Genomic DNA, 24,789 nt, shown 5'->3' with positions numbered 1-24,789 from the left:
CCTTTGTCTCGGGGACTTTCCAGGGGACCTTCCACTCCCTCTTGGGCGTTCCTTCCTCATCAAACTTCCCTTTTGTTCCTCCCCTCGGGGCTCTAGAGTCCTGCCCCTTGCTCAGCCGTGCGCCATCTTGAAGGGCGCGGTCCTGGTCCCTGCCTGCACATTCTCTTAACATACCCCATGGATATAAGGGCTGGGGCTCAGTATTATCCTCATCGGATTCCCCTTCTTCTTCTGTCGTCCCTTGAAGGGACTGCCCTGTTTGGGTCTCGCCGTTGGACCGCTCGGGGGGACGTGGATCCGAACGCAGAAGCGTGGCGACCACTTGAAAGAACGTAAAGTCCTCCTCTGTTAGTACGCCAGGGCTCTCTTTCTCATAGGCGACCATCTGCTGTCCCACTACGCCCCATTTGGCTAGGTGTAGCCCACAATATTCTAACCAAGGGGAAACATCCCAGATCTTTTCCACAAATGCTCTACAGTCCCAGATGTGGGGCTTAAGCCCATGGGTCTTGCAAAGCTTATACAACTGACAGGCAAGCACTCCTTTATCTTCGGGCTTCAGGTTGGGAAAACTATTTCCCTGACCCATCCTGGCCACTTCCCAATACTGAGACTGCCTGAATCTTCCCGCAGTAGCGCGGCAAAGGCGGATTCTCCTCTCCTTACAGCGGTCCCTGTTCAGGCGCCAGCTGCCCGGGGTCTACTCCCGGGCCTTCGCCTCTCCACTTACCGATCCCCGGTCTTCGGACGTCTCCGGCCCCTCTCCCGGTTGGGGGAGGGCAATAAACAGGCAGAGCACCCGAAAGGAGTTGCAGTCAGCAAGCTTTATTGCATTTCTTCCCCTTCTCCTTCTCCTCCTAAGCCCTTGTGATCATCCCCTTTTATTATCCCCTGTCTCCTCCCCCGTACCTCCCATGGGCGGGCGAGCTCCTCCCAAGTGCCTCCCCGCGGGTGGAGCCAGCCTGTTACCAGGGCCATCCCAGTACCCCACAAGGGGGCAGGTTCGGACCCTCAGGCGTCTCACAGTCCTCACGGGGGACCCCGGTCCAGAGCTGTCCCCCAACACCCTCCCTTCAATTAAGTAAAATCACCTAGTAGTATGCTTAGAATTGGTATCACTTTTCAATTTTACAGCTTGCTAATTACTAAGAGAAAAGGAAAGATGTATATTTCAACTCTGATAATATGGTACTAACATGATCTGTTCAGTATTTAACTTGGGTTTTGCGCTTTTTACATTTACAATGTTTCTTTACATTGGTTTTTTTTTTTTACTTTTAGGAAAGTATTTTATTATACAATCATATCACAAAAACAAACGACTTTTGAACGACTTAAGAACTCTATCAACACAATTCCAGAGGACCCAGGATGAAGCATACTATCCATCTCCTGCTAGAATTGTGATGGACCCAGTGTGCAGCCCAAGACATGTTGTTTTGGACATGATCAATGGAGGAATTTGTCCTGCAGATATGCTATAAGGGTTTTGTTTTGCTTTTTCTTTTCTTTTTTTTAATTTTAATTTTTAACTTTATATTGTTAAAGTCAGCGCACATACTTTTCTTTTGGCTATTTACCGTCCAAAATTATATATATACAACCTACATTTCAATTAAAAAATCCTCACTTAATGCCAAGGAATTAAGTGTTTGACTTACCTGGGGCTCATCAGGAGGGAGAGGAGGTGGAACTTCTTCACTCGGGGGTAGTAATGGGGGCTCCTGAAATGGAGGAGGTTCAGGTATTTGACTGGTTGTTGTAGTTTCTTCTTTCACTGGCTCTGGTGCATCTTTCACTGCTCCAGGGCCCTTTAGTGGTTGCTGTCCCTGTGCATGTGCTTTGGCCCTTTGCTGCAGGCTAAGCAAGTGCTGTTTGTACCAATACTGTTGCTGTTCCTACAAAGGAAATCATTTGTGACAATCACTTGTATAAGCTACTTACCCTTGAAAAAGAGTTGAGGGAAGTAGAGTGGGAGTGTGTATACAGTCTATCTGCCTGCCTTTTTCAGAAAGGACAAAGAAAAAGCATGCAACAGACAAGTAGGTATTTGTAGGCTTTTTTGGCCACAATTTGGAGAAGTAATTCCAATCCCTTCTCCTTGTGAGAAGTTAAAACAAACAAAACACCCTGGGGACAACACCGCTAAATAAAAGCACCTCCTCCACATCCCTTCCTCCTATCCCTCACTCTCTTTTTAAAGCACATGCTGCCATCTGATTCACCTAGAAGTATGACTAGTCTCTCTGATGTCAGATCAGAAAAACTACTGGCAATTCTCTTTGAACATTCACTTAGGGTTAATCTTTACTCCATGTTCATGCACATTTATCTCGTCATCTTCTACTCAAAGAGCCCAATCAATCTCATTTCCTTTATGAAGCCTCTCAAGTATCCCAGTTTCCCGCGATCTCTCCTTTCTTTACTGCTCTGTAACTGTGTCAGGCCTGTTAATCATATTTTCCCAATTAAAATATAAGTTACTTATGCCTGTACCCTCATCCTCCCCTCCACAACCTCCCACCTCCACTGGTGCCAAATGTAGTATTGAACACAAAGAGCCTGCGTGGTATATAAATCACCTCTCCTCACTACATTCCTGAATCTTTCTATAGTTCATTCTGATGCTCAGAGGCTTCAAAGGCTCCCTATTTACTGCTTCTAACATAAAATACAAACTCCTCAATCCATCAACTGAGGCCCTCTGCAATGTAGCTCCTACCTACCTCTCCAGCTTTACTTAACATTGCTCTCCTGTATAAAACCTGTATTCTTGCCATATTGGAATACCAGCTATTTTCCTGAATCCGATCTCTGGCATTTGTGCAACTATCACCCTTCCTCTCAGAATCCTTTTCTTCCTTCAAGGCTCAACTCTCAAATTTCATCCTCAGTGAAGCTAACCCTGATGCCTCTAGTTTCTAGTGTTTACTCTCTCCCTCCTTAAATTGCCTTGGATTTACTTCTCTGTGTAAGCACTGCACCTCCTCAGAATAATGTAAGCCTCTTGCAGTCAGGAGCCACTGTTTTTTGGTCTTTCAGCCCCAGAAGCAAACACACTGCTTCGAAAACAGATGATGCTTGATAAATACTTGTTGATCTGAAACAAAAATAGCACACCATCCTATGTGCCTCCATCTTGAAGTTTTGTCCATACCTTACTTCAAAATTTTAAGAATCTGTGATTTCATTATTATATGTACTCCCTCTATAGATGAAAACAGAAACTCAAGTGAACAGTTTTCAACCTTTCACATAGCCAAAAAGTTTATCACAATGAACACAACCTGCTGGTGGAGCCACTTCAAACTTCACTAGGATGTTCCTTTGACAATCACCAAGTAGCCACCACTGGGCACAAATACCAGAAGACTTTCCAGCTGGGCTAGTACAGCCTGCCCTCAGCTGCCATAGCTTTCAGGAGTCCTTGGTCATCACCAAGCCAGAGTAAGGCATCAGAAGAGGACTTTAGTAAACAAAAAGTTTTCAACCTGACCTTCTGTGGAAAAAACACTTCAATACACTTACAAATAAGCAAGCATAAAATTCATAATGTTGACTAAACATTCAAACAATGTTCCCTATAACACACCTTTGACTTTCTTCTAATACTTCAAACAATTATCCAAAAAGAACATGTAGATGTAGTCATTGGATGAGATGTTTTTGCTTAACTGTTTGTCTGTTTCAAGGGAGGGTCTCTGAAGGAGGGTGTTGAAATGACTAGGATATAAAGACAAAGCCTTCAATGAAATGTTATGTTTTTTGAAAGAGAAAGAAAACAGCCTTATCCAGTAACTCAAAAAAACAACAACAAACTCTTCAAATACTGGCAGAAGTTGAAAATAAGATAAACCTACAATTCCAAGATCAGCACTGAAAGATACTTAAGATGCAGCCTATTCCTTATAGATTAATGGCTACAGGTCTGAGAAGGACATAGATCTAAGATTATGAACCTTGCTGAGCTCTCAATACTTGCTGATTCACTATTTTGTGAATTCACTATTTGTTTAACTCACTGGATAGGAATCATCCAATTCAATGACAGGAATGTTAACACATGGTTGGAAGTCAATAAGCAAATGATAAAATGATACTACCCTTCAAAAAATGTCTTCAGAGATAAGTTAGAATACTATTTCTATTTTTGTCAGAATCACATAATTTGAATTTTTAAAAACTGTGCACTACTAAGTGCACTTAAAATTATTCAAAATCATAGGAATAAGAGCCAGGTCTGAATTCCTATTCAGTGTCCTATACACTGGACCAGTTCTACCCCACATGAAATCTTAGTTTATTTATAAGAAAGTCATAACTTAAAGTGATAACCCATGGATCACAATTAAAAATAAAACTTGAATCAGTAATCAGATAAATCAAAACCTTGAGTTTACCTCAGATCTTGCAAAAATAGCAAAGATGATAAAAGACGGCAATTGGCAATGAGACTTTGGGAAGATAGTCGCACTAGTGCATTACTGGTGCAGCTATGAATCTGTACAATTCATTTTGTAAAGCGATATGGAATTATGTAAATAAAGTGGCTAAAATGTCCTACTCTTTGACCCAAAGATTTGCTTGTCAGGATAATACCTCAAAAAGGCCACTGATAAGAAGACAGTGCCCATACACACCAAAATATTTTTAGCACCATTTTTTGTGATAGCAAAGAGCTGAAAACAAAGTAGATGCCCACTGAATGGAGGATGGCTAAATGAATTGTGGGTACACGAACATAATGGAATATTACTGTGTTGTTAGAAATGATGAATATGACAAATTCTTAGAAGCAAGGAAAGATCTACATAAACTGTTGGAGAATGAAGCAGAGCCAAGAAAATAACAGATAAAATGACTACAACAATAGAAATGAAAAGAGCTACCAAAAATAAAGTGCTGCAAAATTGTAAAGAATAAACATGACTCCAAAGTGCTGTAAGATAACGCCACCACTTTTCAAAGGTGGAAGGTCCAGAAGCATATATTGCACATATTTTTAGACTTTTTCAATTAGATATGCTGATTTTTTTTCCCTCTTCTTTTTCTGTTTTGTCTTTTGAAAATGCCACTTATAATATGGAATGGTCCTCTGGGAGGCTGAGGAGAAGGGAGAGGGATAATAAAAAAAAATATAGTGATGTAAAAAAAAAAAAAAAAATCCAGAAAAATGTGAATGGACACACACACACGTGTAATCTGAGTAAGCATTAAGAAGTATACATGGCTTATTTGATAAAAATATGACTTCATCATCCCTAACTACCTCCCCCCAATTGTTTCCCCATAAAACCAAACTACAAATTTATTAGAAAACAATCACTAAGCATTTATTGTGTGGAGAGTAATGGACTTGCAGTCAGGTAGACCTGAGTTCAAATCCAGGCTTGAACAATTATTAGCTGTGTGACTCTAGGCAAATCATTTAATAGTGGTCTGCCTCAGTTTCCTCCTCTGTAAAATGAGTTAATAAATATATACTTAGCTCTCCCAGAGTGGTTATGAGGACAAAATGAACTAATATTTATAAAGTGTTTTGCAAACCTTAAAGCACTCTATTACTGCTAGGTATTACTATACAACCCTATATGAAAAACACTATAAGATGTTTCAAGACCAAAAAATGGATAGTTTATATTTTGTTTTAAAAAGTAAGTACTTAGTATAAGCTGCCTCCTCCAGGAATGAGTGAAAAAGCATTTATTAATCAATTCCTATGGGCAAGGTCCTGTACTAAGGGTTGGTGATACAAAAAGAAAAGCAAGACATTCACTATTTTCAAAGAATTTACATCCTGATAGGGCAGGACAATATATACAGGTTTCAGCTGTAAATCAGGTCCAGTGGTTGTTAGTGTGCAACAATGCAGAAGATTGTCACTGACATAACATAAATTTATTATAAGTCCATATAACCATTTATTAAATTCTCAATTTCTAAATATTCCAAAACAAAGAACAAAGAAATAAAAAATTTTAATTTATATTTTTACTTCTATTCTTAAATTTAATCCATACAGAGATTCTATCTGAATTAGGTTAATTGATAAATAACAACTTTAAGACCATAAGTATAAACTGCACCAAAATTCATGAACTACAAAATCCAAAATGTATAACTGTAAATATTTACAAAGGTTACTTGCCATGTATTGCAATGACTAGTTAAAAAAATGTTTATAATACAATAAAGAGGAAAGTCTTTTGGTAATCAGAATTAATTTAAAAAATCACATCTGGCAAAAAACTTTTATTCAAAATTACAACTTAGTTGCTCCTTATAAGAGGAAGGAAATTTCAAGTGCATAGAAATGGCCAGGCTATAACTGCACACTCTGATTTGGAATGACCATAAGCAAACTTTCATTATATGTTCAGAAGACACTGGAATTCTAGTGGGTTAGTTCTAAGTAGTCTTTCAGGTGAACTATGCCAGGAGAACCATAGGGGAACTTGTAGTTGGAATGATACCAATGCGGGGATTCTAAACAGAAATACTTCCCCAATAATCTTGACCTAATACCTAAAGTGCTACTCTTTCTTGATTCTTTTCCTTATCCTAAGATCACACAATTGAAAGCTGAAAGAAACCTTTGAAATAAACTGGTATAACTCCCTCAAACTTATAGATGATGAAATCATGGCCCTAGGAGGTTAAATGATTTGCCCAAGACCAAAAAAGTTGTAACAACAAAGTCAGAATTCAAATCCTTTTGAGTACAAATTCAGTGTTCTTTCCCACTCTACCAAACTATACCCCCTGCTCAATCTGCCTATAACAGATTTTTCCATGAGGAAATATGCCAATCACAATTTCTTAAGTAGCATGTTTTAGTGTTCAATTTACAAAGCTAAAGCACTGGAAAGGTAAAATTGTGTATGGTTAATTCATGAGAACTGCATTACACACCTACCCTGGATTTGCTTTTGTCCTATCTGTGATTGAACTGGTATACATAACTCCCAGTAAGAAAGCTTCTTCCACCTATGGACATGGACAACTACTACATACTGAAAGTCTAAGGAAAATAACCTGCAAGTACTGAAAGATTAAATACTAACCTAGAATCACACATCCAGGACCAAAGCTTTCCTCTCTGTCCACTATGTCATATTGCTTCTCATGTTTATTGATATCTATTGAAAAATTCACTCTCATTTTGCTCAAGTAATGAACATAAGTTGATAGAGTTTCTGCTTAAGTCAGTCAACAAGCATTTATTAAGCACTTCCCAGGTGCCAGGCACTGTGCTAAGCCCTCAAAAAGCTCACGTTCTAATGGGGGAGACAATATTCAAACAACAATGTAAGAACCTTGTAAGACATACACAAGGTAAACTGGAAGTCATCTTAGCAGGGGTGCATAATGAAGGCTGGGATAGCCTTTTGTAGAGGTAATTTTAGCTGAGACTTGAAGAAAGTCAGGGAAGCGAAGAGGGAGAACATTCTAGGCATGGAGGACAGCCAGAGATAATTCATGGAGCTGGGAGATGGAATGTTTTGTGGGAGGAACAGTAAGAAGGTCAGTGTCACTGGATCTCAGAATACCTAGAGGGGCAAAAGTATAAGAAGACCAGAAAGGTAGGAGAGTCTGGCTTATGAAAGGCTTTAGAAGCCAGTGGATTTTATGTTTGATCCTCAAGGTAAGATTTGGTATTAAGTAAATTCTTCATTTACCTCCAGTACTATCTTCTCCTCAACTAATAGAATGCTAGGGCAGCGAAGTGACGTAGTGGATAGAGTGCTGAGCCAGGAATTAGTTAGACTTGAGTTCACATATAGCTGTGTGACCCTGGGCAAGTCACTTAACCCTGTTTGCCTTAGTTTCCTCATCTGTAAAATGAGCTGGAGAAGGAAATGGCAAACCACTCCAGTATCTCTGCTAAGAAAACCCCAAATGGGGTCACGAAAAATTAGACACAACTAAAATGACTCAACAACAAGAGAAAGTCAATCATCTTTCCTTTCAACCTTTGATATGTGTGAAACATCTAAAAGAAGTCATTAAGTCAACAAGCACTGAGTGCTTAGTATGTGCCAAGCACTGTACAATGTGCCAAGGATACAAAAAATTATCCCTAATTTTTAGGGATAGAGACATTAGGGATTACAGACATTCTGTCTCCTATATTAAAAGGCAAGGATCTCACATTCTAATGGAGTTAACAAAAAGAGGAAATAGAAAAGTTCAGGAAAGAGAATATGTATAGAAACATGGGGAATTGTAATGATACCAGTATCTACTGGAATTTTCTGTTTGCCAAAAGTAATACAGTTATTATCTTTTTGACTTACCTTAGTGACAATTTTACTCAAATGAAAGGGAAATTTTATCCTGAAACTGACAGTCAATATGGCAAAGGACCTTGTTGTTGGAGGGGAAATTATGGAAACCATAGGAGAAAAATACTATTCCTTCATAAAGTTTAAGAAAAAGAGGAGAGGAAAGTTGGAGATAGTCCAATACATACCCCAGAATTTTAGGAGTAGATTTAAAAGGATTCAGAGGACTGATATGAAAGATTCCAGGGGCTAAAATTCCATAGTGAAACAGCATAAAAAGGATGAAAAATTCTTGAGAACAAAATTCTAAATATATATAAGGAAAAATTTCCTGTAAAAAAAGGGGAAGTTGTCTCAAGTGATCAAAGTGGACAGAACTCCAACATCTGAGATCTTTTAAAGATAATGTACAAAAGAACAAAATAAGTACAAGAGAGGATATGTAAAATCAAGGCATAGTATTGTAAGCACAGGGTCAGGAGAGCCAAGGAATAGCTTAACGAGCTACACAGCCAGTAAAGATAAAGAAGACCGCTGCTCAAGGTGCTCAGGATCATATCTGACAGAGAAGGCAGAGTTGTTTGATTCTTAGTTTATAGAGTTTTAAACGACAGAACAAAAATGGCTAAGGGCAGGAGAGAGAAGAGGGTGATATCCAAGATATATATGGGGATAGGAAAAGATCACCAACCTGGCTTAGTCATCTAGCTCAGATTATTTACATGCTCAAGAAACAAAAAAACTAGAGGAAGCAATTGCTGAACCAAGAAAGATCAAGAATGGGAGATGTACCATCACAACTGGAAACTTACAAATGCCCTGATATTCAAAATAAAAGAATGGTCTGTAAGCTACAGACCAATAAGTACAAATTCAATTCCTGGGAAGATTCTAGAAGGAACTAAAGAAATTATTAATTAACATTTAGAAAAGTAATCAAAATATTTGTAATCAAAAAGATTTTGATCACAAAAAGTGATCAAAAGAGCTAGTAATGTTTCAAGAACGAATCATGTGAGACTTTGGGTTCCTGGGTCTTTCTGAAGAGCCCAAGCTCAGTGAAGCAATGTCCAATTACTCTGCTGTGGCTTTCATATATATTATGAGCAAAATGCTAAGAGTCATGTGGGATCTGAGAATATCTACATCTGATGGCTTATCTTCCAAGAGAGGTTTTTACCCCGCTACAGTGAAAATATATATCCACAATGACAACTGACCAGGAAGAGCCAGATGACATCTACCCTCACAAACGTTTTATCATAATATTAAAAATAAATTTTAAAATACAGGATCTGATTGATATAAAATAGTGGTAAAAATAGCAATCAGAGAACAAGGAGATGAAGTGAATACAACTACTCAGTTTTTCTGGGATGCTGACAAAGAAAACGCTAGTGATATTTTTATGAATATTCTGTGTTGTAGCTGTGTTTGGTTATTCCTGTTTTCATCCTTAGAAGAGCAGGGCAAAGAACAGATGATGAAGAAATGTGAATTAGTTGTATTCCTGGTTGGTAATTCAACAAACAAGCATTTGTACTTGTCTATGTCTTGTTAAAATAAATGTCTATGTCATGTTAAAATAAAGATTGGTTCAGAGTTTACTAACTAGACCTTATAAGAGAAGCTAGGTAGTATGAGCCAATCTGGAAATCTCATGAACAGATATCATCTACTGATTTTAACTCAGACAAAAGTACCAGTTTTCAAAGAATGGTAACAATGATTCAGTCATCCTACAAAGAATAGTAACAATGATATCAACTTGTCTGGTTATTTCTTGCTATTACCTACAAGCCTCTGAGCAGCCACCTCCTTTTTCAAGGATGATAGGAATATAGGACCATAGCTCTAGAGGTGGAAAAGACCTCAGAGATTCTCTGGTCTGACCCTTTCATTTTACAAATGAGGAAACTGAAGCCCAGGAAGTTGTTAAATAACTTCCCCAACCTCATATAGTTGGGTAAGCATCAGAAGCAGGATTTAAACCCAGGTCCTCTGGCTTGAATCAAGTGTTCTTTCTCCTGTACCAAGTTCCCTCCTAAAAGAAGTTCAGTACTTGTGCTTATTCTTTCCTTTGACCTCAACCTTTGTCCTTGTACTTGAGGACTGTGATATCCATACTAATGTGGATAACATCCCTTTAGATATCCTGGTCCCCCCAATTCATCATTCTTCAATTCCAATGACCTACCTCCTTTACCTCAGTTATACCCAGGAGTACCATCACTTCACGGTATAAGCTTCCAATGTTCTCTTCTCTTCCCATTCATCTCTCCCACTGTTTTACTTCTCACTAAATTTATTCTTCATCCTTATCTCTACTTTTAGTCCCAACACCATCTCCCTACTTTCTCCCTTCTCATCCTTACGCTAGGCTTACTTTCTTGCCATCACAAGTTAAACTTGAACAAGTTAAACTATATATTATCCTCCACCCCTGAATCCCTTGCTCTTCTGTTCTTCCACCATTCACACCTGCCCATCCTCAACCCCAAGTCGCTCCACTATTATTGCCGCTACCGCCGCTGCCACTGCCGCTGCCGCTGCCACTGCCACTCCCACTTGTTGCTCTAGCCACCACCATCACTACGGCCACCACCACCACCACCACCACCACCACCACTACCATTTGCCTTTTCTACTCATACTTCCTGGGCTGTTGTTACTGCTAGAGAAGTAGTCAAACAACCATAATAACTGAGTCCAATACAAATTAACACAATTATCTAATATTACTAAACTCCTTGCAATTATAGGCCAATCCTTTTACTCTTCCTTGAATCATTTTATCCTTACAGTGATTTCTGAATCTTGTCCCTTTCCTCAAGCCCCAAGACCACTTCTTTTCTCCTTGCCAATACTAACCCCTCTTTTCATATCCTTGATTTCATCCCCTCTAAGAAAGTTCCCTGATTGATCATTCCCTCCCTTATCACAAATCATTCCTTCATTCCCCAATGCCTAAAAACACTCTCAAGCTTAATTCATCCTTATTAAAGTCTTAACTTGCCCATACCTTCCATTCACCTTATTGTCCTATATCCTTCCTCCATTCACTTACTGCCAAATCCTACAAAGAGCTATCTATATTCAATAAGTCCACTTTACTTCTCAGTCTCTGGCTTTGGAATTCTCCACTATATTGAAATAAGCTCTCTCAAAAGTTAATAATGATCTCAACTACCAAATTCAATGGCATTTCTCAGTCTTCTTCCTTTGAAGTACTCTGCTGCATTTGACACTACCAACCGGCACTTCCTCCCTGAATGTTCTTTCCTCCTCTAGTTTCCATAAATGATTCATAAGATCATAAATATACAATTGCAAAAGATGTTGGAGATAAAGAGTCCAATCCCCTCATTTTATGGATGAGGAACTGGAAGCACAAGAGGAGGTAAAGTGACTTGCCCTGGGTTGTTATTGTTTGTCCTTCATTTTCAAACAAGACCAATGACATCACAGGTGATGTCTTGACTTGCTCGTGTATTGGATTTAGATGAGGCAGTGCTGCACAAAAGTGTAGACTTTATTCTCTCTTCCAAGTCATCAAAGTCTAGTGGTAAGATAAAAGTCAAGAAGACTGGCGATGGCCCAGAATGTAGTGGATGATCTTATCATCTTCAACGTTTGATCAAGCCCCAAGCACTCCACAATGCATGATTCAGCTACATTCATGGTCATTGGAACAAACTGTTCTCATCCTCCCATTCTGCCAGGGGAAGTCTTCACAGGCTTGGAGATATCCCTCTAACTCACCCACAGGTTTGAAGCCTATCAGTTACCCTCAACCTGGTTCTGCCCATCTGCTGAGATGATTTCCTGGGGTGTGGTCATTGTGCATGTTACAGTTTCTTGGAACCACAGGTGAGAGCTGAGTGCCAGGCAGATGAGCAGCCCTGAAAAGAGCTCAGCAAGTTCTCATACCAGAGGTGCTAGTCTCTTTAAACAATCCATACACTCCTGGATTACACAGGTAGTAAATATCAAAACCACAACCCAAATCCAGTGTTTTTACACTCTTCCTTCTTCTTAATGAGATAATACTTACAAAACACTTATCAAAAGCTTGGAACATAGTAGGCACTTAATGAAGGTGTAATCCCTCCTCCCCTCCTTTCTAAACCTGTTATAAACCTTGCTGAATAATCACAAATCTCTGAACCCCTATTCACAGATGTCTCCCAAGGTTGATCATAGACTCTTTTTTCTTTTTTAACTCCCTCCCCTTCTGTTATCTTATCAACTCCCATAGGTTAATTATCATCTCTATACAGACTCTCAGGAAGTCTAGAACCACATTTCCAACTGGTCCTGGACACCTCCACCTCCACTTCTGTCAATGTCTCAAATTAAATCTGATCACACCTAAACTCATTATATTCCTTCTTAAGCCTGCTCTTCTTCCAAATTTCCCTATTTCCATGGACAATACCACCAATTTTCCAATTACTCAGGATAATGCTAGAGTTATCTCTGACTCTTCTCTTTTCTCACCCAACACCACCTCTTCCCCAGCCAATCTTGCTAAGTTCTGTTCCTTCTTTTGCCTTCTTCTTCATTGCTACCACCCTAGCTCAAGGCCCCATCTCCTCTGGCCACAACTATTACTGTCTCCAGTTTCTCCCCATCACCAATCTTTCTCTCACAAAGCCGCAGTTCCTTATTGCCTATTAGATAAAATACAACTCCATTAGCACCAACCTATACTTAGTTCATTTTATTCCACTTTATACATTATACATTCCAGTCAAATTAGAATTATTCTATCTCCTGTCTTCATGTAGTCACACAAGCTGTGGCCTATATTTGGAAACCTTTCCCTTTCACTTCTGCCTTTCAAAATCCTATCTTTCTTTGAGGTCCAGCTCAAGCGCTATCTCATCCACAAAACCTTTTCATATCCTCAACATCACCCCTCCACTCCCAATCATTAACATTTTCTCTCTCTTCAAATTACCTTGTATTAACTTATCTGTTCATAGGCTGTACTCTTCCAATTCTAACCACAGTAAAATATATGCCTCCTTAAGGGCAGACTTTTTGTCTCCCTAGTCTAGAAAAGTACCTACCTTGTGCTTAATGTTTGTTGAATTCAACTGAATTACTGATGGTCAACAAGATGGAGTTCATCTATTGTTGCAGAGTAAAAGATGTATGAATTTATAACTAATTTTCTGAGCCACTGATTCCTCAAAAAGGTCAAATGTAAAATGAAGTTATCTAACTTCAAAGCAAGCGCCTCATGGGAAGGAGCTCTTAAATACAAAACAGTTACCACTTATACCATTTGACAAGACAATCCTTATGCTGCAAAACCAGTTAGAACTGGGCAGTGAAAAAAACCCTAGTTAGGAACTTAAATTGTTTAGCTACAAATGAGTTTCAAAATTAATAAAAAATAGTTAAAAACCAGGCAAATACTAATATATTCAGAGTATAACACAATCAAACTAGTTTTCTTTATCTTTTCAATGGAAATTTTGAGTTGAATTATTATGGAAAAGCCATTTATCACATTTAGCAAAAATCTTGAGGCTAGAAGCTTTTTAAAGAGCTAAATTTGAAATTTTACTGAGATGTAAAATTTTACTCATTTCACTAATCCTGAGCATCTAAAAACCTCTTTAAACGTTTACTCTGTTTTATAAACTATAAACATCACTCTCTTAAGCAGGAAAGAGGCTGTGCAACCTTGATTATTTCCTTGGTCTGTATGCTTGGTTTAGACCTTTTATACCTTCATAAATAACCCTCTGGATTTATTTCTAGTAAAGTGAATCCTACTAATCACAAATGACCCCTCCAGGTTCCAAAATATACATACTCCATTAAGGAAGTATGTGAATACTTGGTAAGTGAATCTGAAAATTCCCCAACTAGCAAACCCTCGGTCCAACGTCAATGCTTACCTGTGGGGTCATGGTGGAAGGATCTGGTTGCGGGGCTGGCTGCTCGGCACTTGCATTCTTGACACCACTCTCCAACGGCTCTTGCTGGGCAGATGTGCTGGTACCAGAAGGGCTGGGCTGTGGTGGAGCCAGCTGTGATTTGGAATGGGACTGAGAGGAGTGGGAAGGAGATGACTGGGACTGGGCCAAATAAGCCTGGGAATGGGGCAAGTAAGACTGAGAGGAGCTGGAGTAGGAAGAGGAGGACTGGGAAGGGGCCATGTAGGACTGGGGGGGGGACTGGGAAGGGGAGGGTTGAGCTGGTGGCAGGTAGGACTGGGATGAGGACTGGGGGAAATAGGAGGGCGGGGGCTGACCGGGAGGCATGTAGGTTTGGGATGGGGGGATGTAGGAACCGGGGGGCACCGGGGGAGACTCAGGAGGTGAATCCAGCTCCATGGGCACTGGGCCGGGGGGCCCGTCTCGGTGCTGCTGCTGGAGCATCTGATGCTTGTACTGCTGCTGCTTCTGGTAGCTTAGCACCGGCCCCGGCGGCGGGGGCATCGGCGGCGGCGGCGGCTGCCAGTCCCCGTAGCCCCCGCCGGGCATGACCGGAGGGGGCGGCAAGGGGGGCGGGGGGAGGTGATGGGGCTGGAGGACGCACTGCATCTGCTTCTGGTGCATCTGCTGCAGCTGCTGGAGCTGCGCCAAGTGCTGCTCGCGGAAGCTCAGGAAGCCCGAGGAGGCAGGGGCCGCCGGCGCCGCCGCGCTCGAGTAGCCGCCGGGCCCCGGGGAGGCCTCGGGCAGCCCCACGGGCGGGGGCGGCGGAGGCACCGGGGGCGGCGGGTAATGGCTGGCGCCGCCATACCGGCCCCAAGTCGGGTACATGTCGGAGGAAGGGGCAGAGCGATCCCCAGCGCCGTTACTCGTCGCAACCGACCCGGAGATCTGCAGCCGCCGCGACAGCCGGAACTCGCGGCGTCTCCAGGCCCCGGAGCGTGTAAACGGAGCGCGCAAGTGCGCAGGCGCCGAACGCCTTCGCCCGCGACTGCAGAGGCGAAGGCAGGGGCGGGGTCTATCCCAGGGCGCTTGCGCAGTAACCATCGAGAGGAGAACAAAGGCAAGGTAGAGCGGCCCAGGCGCGTGTTGACTCTCGGTTGCCATCTTCCTTCAGGCCCGAAAATTGTCTCGGGCTGAGGAACGTTGCCGTAGAATCCCAGACTATTTCGAGCCGCGTGCCACCCTGGAAGAGGTGGACGGTGTCGCCAGATCAGAGGTCCAGAGTTGGAAGGCACCTTGGCCATCCTCTGATCTGCTCCTCCCGTTTTACAGAGGAGGAAGCTGAGGCCCAAATGCCCCCGGAAGCCCTGTGCAGCCATTCCTTGGCCTCTGGACCCTCAGACTCAAGCTGCCTTTCAGCCTGATCCCCCACAACCCGTCTAGGGAAATTAGAAGGAGAAGTTCGGAACCGAAAGAAGGCCCGTCTTGTAGAGCGGGCCATCCCCTTTTTTAACGGATAGGTAAATGGAAGCCGAAGGGGAACGGCTCCTGAGGTTCTGCAGCAGACCCGGGGCCTCAAAACAAAAGGAGTTGACAGCCATTTCAATATGATTGATCTCCTGTGTGCTTTTACTCTGCATTCTGAGAAGGGGCACCCTGCTGCAGGAGCCACCTCTGCTCAGGACGTTTGCAGGGCAGTGTGGACGCGACCATGCTAGGATAAATGTAGGCTTTAAAAATTAAGGTATGTGTCACAGTGCTATGGACAACCTCCTTTCTGTTTCTTGGTCCTTGTCAAGGTTATAATTTTTTTTAAAAAAGAATTTTTAAGAAAAGAATTTTTTTGAAAGAAGATGCACAGATTCAGCAGCATCTTCTCTACAATTTATATTCCTTTATTTGATGACCTCTTTCCCATCTTATTTCCTACAGCTGCCCTAAAGAGCCCCACCCACCCCCAGATTGAATTGAATTCTTTACAATCCTCTCTTTCTTCAACTGTGAAGTAAATGAGGCAATTGGACTAAAGAACAAATACTCCAAAGTTCTTTCCAGCTCTAAATCCTTTCATTCCTTCTCATGCCTTGCTCATTCTTACCTTTCTGTATTTGTACTGATTCCTTGACCTGGAATACTTCTACGCCCTTCATCTAAATCCTCCCTGTCTATAAAGGACCTGTGAATATTCCACCACCTTCCAGAAATTTTCTTTGGCAATGTGAAGTCACACGCTCTTTTCTTCTCTGAATTCGTCCTATTGCACTTATGGCATGAACCATACCACCTATCATTTGCTTCTATACTTTTCACACTTCTATGTTCCACATATGTGTGTTATTCTCATTTTAGCAACCAAACTGTAATCTGAGGGCAAGGAATGTGTTTTCTTATTTCCCTCAGTGTTAGCACAAGGATGAGAATACGCCAGGTAACCAAGACTTGGTTAACCAAGACCAATCAAGACTTGGTGACTTGAAAGTAACTATCACAGACCATCTCTCTAAGGAAATGAGTTACCAGAGGAGCATGTGTGTTTAGGATTTGGGATTCTTAAGGAATCTGTGCATTTGATGAGGACGTGACATATTTTCATACAGAAAGATTGTGAGAAGATCTGGCTGGGATGAAAGAGTGGCAAGTAAGCTAATTAAGTAATCAAGGTGGGCCAGATGCCTTGGGCAGAGGCACCAGTGATCTGGTCTACGGAAATGTATGGGAAAATTCAGGAACTGGGTTGCTTTCAAAGACATAATGTTTTCCTTTTAGGGGTTCATATCCCATTGCCATTACCTACCTCTTACCTTCCCTGAGGGACTGAGAAGATGGTATTACCCTTTGTAGTAATAGGGAAGGTAGGAGGTAGGGAGGGTTTTCAGGGAAAGATGAGTTCAATTTTGGACATGTTGAATTTAAGATGTCCAATGGACATCCAATTTGATATGTCTGAAGATGTACCTGCTATTTCTTACATAGAACAATCTATTTCCAGAGATGGTAGAGACTGAAACAAAGACACTACTTTGAAGACTATTAAAATAGTCCAGGCTAGGGGTAATGAGAACTTAAACTAGGATGAGGACTGTATGGTTGTAGAAAAGGGAATAGATTCATTCATTCTAATCCACAGGAACAGATGGAGATACCAAGGCCCAGTACCTTTGACCTTTTGTTCTAAAATACTATCCTGTGGAGATTATGACTATTACGTTTCAAATGTCATCCACCACTACCCTTATGGCTAGCAAACTCCAACCACCCATTATTCTCCCTTGGCTATCTGTTGTTATTGTTGTTCAGTTGTGTCTAGCTCTTCATGACCCTGTTTGGGGTTTTCTTGGCAAAGATACTCCAGCTCATTTTGCAGATGAGTTAAGTTTGTGACTATTTAAACTCAGGTAGAGTCTTCCTGACTCTAGTCCCAGCACTCTATGCACTCCATCACCTAGCTACTCCTCTTGGCTCCCTAAGTAAATAATCTCATTCCTTTATCTTACCCTCAACTTGTGTTCCATTCCAAGTCTGCTCATCCTTTCCCCTACACCTTCTGGAAGGTCCTTTTCCAAAAAGGAACAAATTTACTTTTCAATCTGGATCTCTTTCTTTCACGCTCCGTCCATATACTTGCTCTCACTGAAATCTGGCTTCCTCCAGATGACCGTTCATCCCTGACGTTCTCTCCACCATTGGTGGTAGGTTCATTCATATTCTCCCCCTACTCCAACCACACTGGTCCTAGAGGGGACCTTTACTCCTCAGGGACACTTCCAGACACTCCCTTTACTGCCATCCCTCAATAGCCTCCCCCTCCTTTAAAATTCATTCTATTTAAATTTATCACTTGATACAGATCATGGTGGCATGTCTACCCATCCCCAGATCATCTTTCTTCTTCTTTCTTCTTCCTTCCTTCCTTCCTTTTTTTTTTTCCTGAGACTTGATTCTCTCTATTTGGCCAAAACTGGAAATACAGGAGCTAGCATGATTCTGCTAGTAATCAGTACTCCCCACAAGCTTACTGATGCCTTCCTCATCCTGAGTAGGCCTTCCTGGTCAATCTTTAGAAACCTCACTTTTATTATTGGCTCATATTCTCTAACCCTATCACTTCACCAGTGAGGTAATGCCTGTCATGTCAGTTCCTTTGTCTAAAAACCCTATATAAACCACTGAATCCCTAATGATTCTGTCTCTTCAACTGGAGTTCATATCCAACTGTTGATCTGAGCCACCATCCTGCATACTACTACCCTGTAAGACCCATCTGGCTGTGATTGTTCTCTGTCTACAATCCATGGACTGGTAGTGTGCTGATCTTTTTAAATTCTTTTAGTTTCTAAATTTTTAAAATTATTTTAATTTTTAAGTCAGGAGGCCACTTGCTATCACTAACTGAATTGCTGTACATCTATCCATAACCTCCTATGTTGTACTTGGATATGAGTGTCATCAAACTGTTTTAGCACATGTTAGTGTTGCTACATGCTATTCACCCAAACTCCACTCTAAATTTGTATGACAACCTACTCCATTTCTGACCTGGATCAACTTGCCTCTCCTTAGACAGCCTGGTGGCCCTTCAATCCTGGGGACACCATACTGGTGCTGGTCATGGTTTGAGCAACCAATAGGTTTTAACTCTACTGTAGCTCAGAACCCCAGAGTTCAAGAGATCTACTAGCCCCAGCCTCCTCTTGTAGCTGGGAAAACAGGTATCCACCACCACCACATTCAGGTCTCCATACTTTCTCAAGAAATTCAGCTCATAGTCTTCCTCTCCCCCAACCCAAACTCTTGCCTTGATAATAGATTGGAAACTTCAATATTCTAGGTAATGATTCCTCAAATATCCTAACCTTCCAATTCCTCACTCTCAATCAATCAATAAACATTTATTCAACATATCTATATACCAGGCATTCTGCTAAGTACTGGGTATACAAAAAGAGACAAAAGGCAGTCTAATCTCAAGGAGATTACAGTCAACATGCATACAAAGGGAACAATATACAGGATAAATAGGAAAAGGTTGGCAAGCTTCCTATAGGACATGGAATTTTAACTGGGACTTAAAGGAAGCTAAGGAGGTCAGTATTTGGAATTGAAGAAGAAGAGCATTCCAGGCATGGGATCCAGCCAGAGAAAATGGCTATCTATTCCTCTGCTACATATTAGCCACACATAGGGTCTCACCCTGTGTTTCACCCTTACCCGCAAGTATTCCACTTCCTTGATAAAAACAAAAACAAAAGAAAAGAAAAATCTCTGATGTTCCTCTATTTGACCACAACCTCTTGTTTTTCCATCTCTCTCTAGGACTCCTTTTAAATGTACTCTTAGCCCTCACAACAACTTCCGATACCTCCACTTATCAGTACTTCCTTAACCCTGCTCTGCTCTGACTTCAATTTCCTTTCTTCCCAATCTTAACCCTATAGTTAACCAATTCAATTCTGCATTATCTTCCACTTTATATATCTCAGACCCTTACCCTATCACAGCAAATTACTGTGAATTACTTTAATTATCTTGTTCCTCTATTGATTTTGTTTGCTCTATTCTGTCTTGTTCTCTTAGTAAAGATAATGAAGTAGTTTACCATTTCCTTCTCCAGCTTATTTTATAGCTGAGGTAACCAAGGCAAACAGAGTTATGTGACTTACCCAGGGTCATGCAGCTAGTAAGTATCTAAGGCTGGATTTGAACTCAGATCTTCTTGACTCCAGGTCCAGTACTCTATCCACTGAGCCATTTAGCTGCCTCCTAATGGAATATTATTGTGTCATAAAAAATTTTAAAGGGGAAAATTTTAGAGAAAACTGGGAAGATTTGTATGAACTGATGCTGAATAAGATGAGCAGAACAGGACAACAAATTATACAACAGTAATAACATTTTGAAGACAAAAAACTTCTAAAGACTTAAGAACTCTGATCATTCCAGTCATCAACCATGAGAGGATAAGGCATGCTATCCACCTCCTGACATAGAAGTCATGAACTCAAGATGCATAATGAAACATATATTTTTGGACATAGCATGCGATTTTGTTTTGCTCAACTATGCATATTTGTTAAAAGCTTTTTTGTTTTTCTAGTTTCAGAGAGGAAGATGGAAGGGTAAAAAAATGCTTGATAATTGAAAAAGAAAAACTAATTTGATAATTAAAAAAAAGAAAACTGAGACCATTCATCATCAGTTCCCTTTTCTCTCCCTTTGTCTCAAAACATCATCTCCCATTCTCTCTTCCTTTCCCTTGATCTCTGAAAATTAGGTGGTCTTTACCTTTGTCCATGTCAACTCTACTACATGTGCCCTTGATCCTGTCTCCTCTTGCCTTCTCCAGAAGAATGCTCCTTCATACTGTTGGAGACACACTTCTTGAAGAGAGGACATCAAGAAAACTAGTCTCCCTCCTGTCTCAAGGAATTCAGAGTACAGTCTTCCTCTCCTCCCAAACTCCTGCCCTTATAATAGGAAACTTCATTGTTCATGTTGATGCTCCCTCTAACAGTTGATAATGTTTAATATAAAATTTTGGAATAATCTCTTTGTTCTCTCTGAAGCAAACTCAGAGAATGCCTCTCCTATGTCAACAAAACCAGCCAAGGCTGACTCTACACTCCTTAAGAGACCTTTAACCTAAGACACTATCTTGAATAATGGGACTTTCCTTTACATATACTATGTTATGGCATGTTAATGGTAAAGAAAACACAGACATCTTAGGTCGTAATTTCTATTGAACTTTGTTTACCCTTTCCTATGTCAGTTATCTGTTTAGGACAGGAAGCCTGCCACTTACTGGTGGTGGGATTTCCTTCTCTATCACCGAGACATATGTTTACCCAGCTGTAATCCCAAGGCCTGACCAACATTGCTTTATTAATTGTCTTGTCTTACTAAGTTTATGATTTGTTCAACTAGGAGAGTTCCTTTCTCACGGCAAAATGTATATAAGCCAGAAGATTTCTGCACTGGGTAGCCAGAACATCTCTGGCTCCATAATGCATTATGTTACCGTTATCTTTAATAGGGAATTGATTAATTAATTAAATCATAAAATGTATGCATTTAACCTGCTGCCTTTTCTTAACAAAGTTTTCAGGTCAACACAGTCTAATATTCGAAAGAGGATGCATGGGCTTTTGAATGAAAGACTGGAACTCCAGAACTGCAGACCTGTAGAGGAAACCAGCCTCCATCATGTCCCTTGTTCTCTAGCACCTGCAGTCCTAGATATGCTGAAGGTTGACCTCAGGCCTTCTTGATTTGAACTGAGATCTTTCTCCCAACTGAAGATCTCATTTATTCTTATATTCTCTAGTACATGCTAATCTGTACAAGTTGCCTAATTTCTGTTTACTTTCTTTAATAAAGATGTTTAGATGTTTGTAGTTTTCTTTTTCTATAATCAGCATTTGATGGCAAGTATAAGCTAAGGGCTATCCTTCCTCTTGAGAGCAACCAAGGATAGTGGCTTTTGTTCTGAATACAAGCTTATACCCCTAGACTAGTAATATTTGAGGTGGCATTGATAGATATAAAACTAGCCCAAAGCTCCTCTTGAAGCCTGGGTGAGAGATTGCCCATCTACAGCAGTCTTGGTCCCTGTGCCCTTTTGCCTATCTAGGTAGTTGGTACTGCCAGTACTGCTCTCCTCTTATTCTCTTCACATACTCTTACTTACTACAGATCTAGACCATATTTATCATATCATATTTATCCAGGCCAACCATGAGTTAGCTGCTTCTACATATTTAGACAGTCTTCAAGTGAGAGGATCCTACTTTGTCTCTGTTTATTACAATTCCTATGAGTCCATACAACCAGGCTGTGTAGCTTGGTTACACTTGGAAAAACAGACTCAGAGAGTTATGCTTGAGTCAACTTCCTCATAGCCAGACTATGAATTTAGGAGAACTAATATCAGGATTAGTTGAAAACAAGAATAGAGAATAATAAGAAGAAAAAGTTGTGGTATTGAATTGAAACAACTCAACTATTAACTAAAGTAATTGATTATCAAAAATTCTAAATGGACAACAGAAATTAAATAAAATAATTTAATTCCGAAGTTTAATGTAACATTACATGTATATTTATGGTTCTTGTATGCAGAAAATTGTTGTTTTACTTTTAAATTTATTTTGATATTCTCTTTGATTATTGAATTACATACAAACACATTAAAGATTACAATCTGTATTTTCCTCCACTAACTTGTAATATTAATTTTCCCCTCCCTTTTGTATTTATTTAATATTTTATTTTTCCCCAATTACATGTAAAAACAATTTTTAACATTTGCTTTTAAAACTTTGAATTCCAAATGCTCTCCCTTCCTCCCTCCTCACCTCCTCTCATTGAGAAGGCAATCAATTCCATATAGGTTATATATGTGTAGTCATGCTAAAATATTTCTAATAGTTACATTGTGAAAGAAAACATAGACAAAAAAAACTCTCAAGAAAAATAAAGTGAAAAAAAGTTACTTCAATCGTATTCAGACACCATCAGTTCTTTCTCTGGGAATGGATAGCATTTTTCATCTTAAGTCCTTCAGAGTTGTCATGGATTGCTGAGAATAGCTTAGTCATTCATAGCTGATCATCTCACAATATTGCTAATACTTTGAACCTAGTACATTTTGCTTTGCATCAGTCTTTCTAGAATTTTCTGAGATCTTCCTGCTCATCGTTTCTTCTAGTACAATAGTATTCCTTTATAATTACATAGCACAACTTATTTAGCCATTCTGCAATTGTGCATCCCCTTAATTTCTAATTCTTTACCCTCAGAAAAGAGCTGCTATAATTATTTTTGTACATATAGGTTCTTTTCCTTTTTCTTTTTTTAATCTCTTTTGGCATACAGACCTAGTAATGGTATTATTGCTACATCAAAGAATATGTTTGGTTTTATAGCCCTTTGGGTATGGTTCCAGATTGCTCTATAGAATGGTTTAATCAATTCACAACTCCGACAGCAGTACATTGATGTCTTATTTTTCCCACATCACCTCAAACATTTGTCATTTACCTTTTCTGCTCTATTATCTAATCTAATAGGTAAGAGGTGGTATCTCAGCATTGTTTTAACTCGCATTTCTCCAATCAACAGTGATTTAGAATACTTTTTCATATGGCTATAGATAGTTTTAATTACTTCATCTGAAAACTGATTGTTTTTATAAATGTGACACAATTTAGAAAATTAAGCTTTTATCAGAGAAACTTGCTTCAAAAATGTTTTTCATAGTTACTATTTCTAACTGTATTTCACTACTGCTATTTATTCTATTTTCTCTCTCCTTTCACCCTTTCCTTCATCTAAAGAGTTTTGCTTCTGATTACCCCTTCCTTCAATCTATCAATCTTCAATCTACCTCCTTTCTATCATACCCCTCTTCTCTCATCCCCCTCAGTTTCTATTTTCCTGTAGGGTAAGATAGAGTCCTATATCACATTGCCTGTGTATCTTATTTCCTAATTACATGTAAAAATAATTTTTAACATTTGCTTTAAAAACTTTCTCTCCCTTCCTCCTTCCTCACCCACCCTCATTGAGAAGGCAAGCAATATGATATAGGTTATATATGTGTACTCATGCAACAAAAGCACTTCTATAATAGTCATGTTGTGAAAGATTAATTACATTTCCCTCCATCCTATCCTGCCCCCGATTTTATTCTCTCCTTTGACCTCCTCAAAATGGTTTGCTTCTGATTACCCACTTCCTCAATCTGTCCTGCCTTCTATAACCCCACCTCCCACTTACTCCATCCCCACTACTTTCCTGTGTGTGTGTTTGTCCTTCGTTGCCAAAGAAGATCATGCCATCAGAGAAATGATGATATGACTTGCACTTGACTTTGTTTTGAGTGAGGGAGTGCTGTGCAGGTCACCAGCCTCACTTTTCCTCCAGAGCCATCTGAATCCAGTGACCTGATATTCATCAAGATGACTGGAGATGACCCAGGATGAGGCAGTTGGGGTTAAGTGACTTGCTCAAGGTCACACAGCTAGTGAGTGTCAAGTGTCTGAGGTGAGATTTGAACTCAGGTCCTCCTGACTCCTGCACTTGTGCTCTATCCACTGTACCACCTAGCTACCCCTACTTTCCTGTAGGGTAAGATAGATGTCTGTACCTATTTGAGTGTTTATATTTTTCCTTCCTTAAGCCAATTCCGATGAGAGTAAGTTTGACTTCTTCTCTCTCACCTCCCCCCTCTTCCCCTTCACTGTAAAAGCTTTTTCTTGCCTCTTCTATGTGAGATAATTTACCCCAGTCCACCTTTCCCTTTCTCCTCTCAGTACATTCTCTCTCACCCCTTAATTTTGTAGATATCATCCCCTCATGTTCAACTTACCCTGTGCCCTCTGTCTATTTATCATTATCTTTATCTATGTCTATATCTATTTCTCTCTCTCTCTCTCTCTGATATATATTCCCTCCAACCACCCTCCTAATGAGAAAGGTCTCATGAGTTACAAATATCATCTTTCCATGTAGGAATGTAAAGAGTTCACCTTTAATAAGTCCCTTATTATTTCTCTTTCCTGCTTACCTTTTCATACATCTCTTGAGTCTTGTATTTGAAAGTCAAATTT

General features: G+C 40.2%; 1 protein-coding gene across 7 annotated transcripts in view; it reads right to left on the bottom strand.

The window, feature by feature from the left end:
- The window catches only part of YLPM1 (YLP motif containing 1), a 90,490-nt gene extending 75,423 nt beyond the window's left edge, over positions 1-15,067 (bottom strand). For all 7 annotated transcript variants that reach the window (XM_072622585.1, XM_072622583.1, XM_072622581.1 and 4 more), the window contains exons 1-2: positions 14,201-15,067; positions 1,662-1,898 (exon numbers count right to left, since the gene is read on the bottom strand). In XM_072622585.1, coding sequence (XP_072478686.1) covers positions 1,662-1,898; positions 14,201-15,067 — 1,104 coding nt within the window. The remainder of the gene's footprint in view (positions 1-1,661; positions 1,899-14,200) is intronic.
- Between the last annotated feature and the right edge of the window lie 9,722 nt (positions 15,068-24,789).

This window comes from Notamacropus eugenii, chromosome 7 (assembly GCF_028372415.1).
Source record: "Notamacropus eugenii isolate mMacEug1 chromosome 7, mMacEug1.pri_v2, whole genome shotgun sequence".
Lineage (NCBI taxonomy): Eukaryota > Metazoa > Chordata > Mammalia > Diprotodontia > Macropodidae > Notamacropus > Notamacropus eugenii.
Note: the sequence above shows the minus strand (reverse complement) of the source record. Positions and strands in the feature narration are given on the sequence as shown.